Raw genomic sequence first — 3,162 nt, forward strand, 5'->3', positions numbered from 1 at the left:
CTTAAATTTGGAAGTTTTATTTTATACTTGAGTAATTCAGTATCAAACTCCTTCAAACATCTGTTATACTCTTTTCATCAATTGATTAAATCCCTTCTACCTTCACATGATTAATTAATAACTGATTAAGGCTATATATTGCTTCCATACAAGTGTTAATAAATCTTTTATACTAAATGACAGGCAATGCAAATTAAAAATTGTGAAGTACAATAAAGAATCATCTAAACAATTATATTTAACCAAATCTATTGTGCCAAATTTATCAATTATGAGCGAATTAAGCAAAATAATATTTTAAAAATACTTCATTTATTTTTTTAAAGAAGGAAAGAGAGTGTACAAGCAGAGACATCACCAGAGGAAGGAGAATCAGCCTCCCTGCCTAGCAGAAAACCCAATATGAGATTCAATCCCAGGACCCTGGGATTATGACCTGAGCTGAAGGCAGATGCTAAACTGACTTAAGCCACCCAGGTTCCCTGAAAAATATTATTTTTATTAAAAGAGAACACCAATTCAACTTATTCTATTGAGGACATTCACAAAAGAGGAAAATAATTCATGTGAGCAAATCACCTTAATCTTTCTTTTCAAATTATAACTTAAATATACATTCACTAACAATATTTTTATTTCATTTTTCAAGTGTCTATCAATCAATAGACACAAATTTAATTATTTACATCAACAGAGATCTATCCACACAGCATTATTGAATAAAACCTTATTGAATTTAGTAATCATCATTTTATTTTCTATTAAAAGGCAGTCAATGCTCTTACATGGAATTTTCAATATTATCTGCTTTGACATTTTGATATAAGTCATGAAGATAGGAAACCAAAGTGTTGAAACCTATTTTATACTTTTTGGTCTTTTCCAATATGGTCAAATGGACACTCTCCTCTTTGTTGCCATTGTAATCCTCTTTTCAGTGGCTCTCATGGGGAATATCATACTAATTTTTCTCATTCGACTGGACACCAGACTCCACACACCAATGTATTTCCTACTCAGTCAGCTCTCCTTTATTGACATGATGTATATCTCCACCACTGTGCCCAAGATGACCACTAACTTCCTGTCAAACAGTAAGACCATTACATTTTTAGGTTGTGAGGTTCAAACATTTGTGTTCTTGGCTCTTGGTGGAACTGAAGCCCTTCTTCTTGGTTTCATGTCCTATGATCGATACATAGCCATCTGTCACCCTTTACATTACCCTGTACTCATGAGCAAAAGGATCTGTTGGTTCATGGTCACATGTACATGGACCAGTGGTTCTATCAATGCTTTACTACATACATTGTATGTATTTCAACTTCCATTCTGTAGGTCTCAGATCATTAACCATTTTTTCTGTGAAATTCCATCTCTTTTGCCATTGGTGTGCCAGGACACTTCCCAATATGAGCATACAGTCCTCCTGAGTGGGCTTATTATTCTGCTGCTACCATTTATGGCTATTCTATCTTCTTATGCCTGTGTCCTTACTGTGGTGTTCCAGATGAGCTCAGGTATAGGACAGACAAAAGCTGTCTCCACTTGCTCCTCTCACCTGATTGTGGCAAGCCTATTTTATGTGACTACTCTCTACACCTATACAAGGCCACACTCTTTGCATTCTCCAGAACAGGATAAGGCAGTGGCAGTGTTTTATACCATCATCACACCTCTTGTGAACCCATTTATTTATAGTCTGAGGAATAAAGAGGTGATCAGGGCCATAAGGAGAATGTTGTGGGTGTGTACATTTGTACAGAAAATATGACTTTTGAAACCTTTTATTTATTAAGATTGAACAACATAAAAAGCTGTCCTACAATACTGCCTAGAATGATATAGCATTCAATGTAATATTCAATAAATGTTTACTACATAAATCGATAAATGCCTTGATTCCTTTTTGTTTCAAAAATATCTAAAATAGCATTATTGGAAGTAGATTAATTTTTTTCATTTAATTAATTTTATTTTTTCCACTGATCCATAATTTATTTCTTAAGCACCACACCCTGCGCTCCATTCAATATATGCCCTACTTAATACCCACCACTGAGCTCACCCAACCTCCAACCCCGGCTCTCCAAAACCCTCTGATTGTTTCTCAGAGTCCACAGTCTCTCATGGTTTATCTCCTCCTCTGATTTCCCCCAACTTACTTCTCCTCTCCATCTCCCAATGTCCTCCTTGTTACTGTTTATGCTCCACAAGTGAAACCATATGATAACTGACTCTCTCTGCTTGACTTATTTCACTCAGCATAATCTCTTCCACTCCCATCCATGTTGATACAAAAGTTGGATATTCATCCTTTTTGATGGAGGCATAATACTCCATTGTATATATGGACCATATCTTCTTTATCCATGGACCTGAGGGCATCTTGGCTCTTTCCACAGTATGGAGACAGTGGTCATTGCTACTATGAACATTGGCATACAGATGGCCCTTATTTTCACAACATCTATATCTTCAGGGTAAATACTCAGGTCATATAGTATCTCTATTTTTAATTTCTTAAGGAATGTCCATACTGTTTTCCAATGTGGCTGCAACAACTTGCATTGACACCACCATTGTAAGAGGGTCACCTTTCTGCACATCCTCTCCAACACATGTTGTTTCCTGTCTTGTTGATTTTGGCTATTCTAAACACTGTAAGGTGGTATCTCAATGTGGTTTTGGTTTGACTCTCCCTAATGGCTAATGATAATGAACATTTTATAATGTGTCTGTTAGCCATTTGCATGTCTCTTTGGAAAAGTGTTTGTTCATGCCTTCTGCCCATTTTTTGACGCGATTATCCATTTTGTGTGTGTTTAGTTTGAGGGGTTCCTTATAGATCTTTGATATCAGCCCTTTGTAATGTCATTTGAAAATATCTTCTCCCATTTCGTGGGTTGCCGCTTTGTTTTGTTGATTGTTTCCTTGACTGTGCAGAATCTTTTGATCTTGATGAAGTCCCAGAAGTTCATTTTCGCTTTTGTTTCCTTTGCCTTTGGAAACGTGTCTTTAAAGATCTTGTTGTGCCCAATATGAAAAAATGTTACTTTCTATGTTCTCCTCTAGGATTTTGATAGATTCTTGCCTCACGTTGAGGTCTTTTATCCATTTCGAGTTTACCTTTGTGTATGGTGTAAGAGAATGTTCAAGTTT

The 3,162-nt window shown here is 36.1% G+C and overlaps 1 protein-coding gene across 1 annotated transcript; it reads left to right on the forward strand.

The window, feature by feature from the left end:
- The first annotated feature begins 829 nt into the window (after positions 1-829).
- On the forward strand, positions 830-1,774 carry LOC116862594 (olfactory receptor 2AK2-like). The gene has a single exon (XM_032849958.1). It carries the CDS (start codon positions 830-832, stop codon positions 1,772-1,774), a length of 945 nt encoding a protein of 314 aa, XP_032705849.1.
- The last annotated feature ends 1,388 nt before the right edge of the window (positions 1,775-3,162 follow it).

This window comes from Lontra canadensis, unplaced genomic scaffold (assembly GCF_010015895.1).
Source record: "Lontra canadensis isolate GAN:19392208 unplaced genomic scaffold, GSC_riverotter_1.0 scaffold271, whole genome shotgun sequence".
In the NCBI taxonomy this organism is placed as follows: domain Eukaryota; kingdom Metazoa; phylum Chordata; class Mammalia; order Carnivora; family Mustelidae; genus Lontra; species Lontra canadensis.

Bases quoted from the DNA above. Each gene is read 5' to 3' on its own strand.
- LOC116862594 (XM_032849958.1), top strand. From the start codon at position 830: ATGAAGATAGGAAACCAAAGTGTTGAAACCTATTTTATACTTTTTGGT.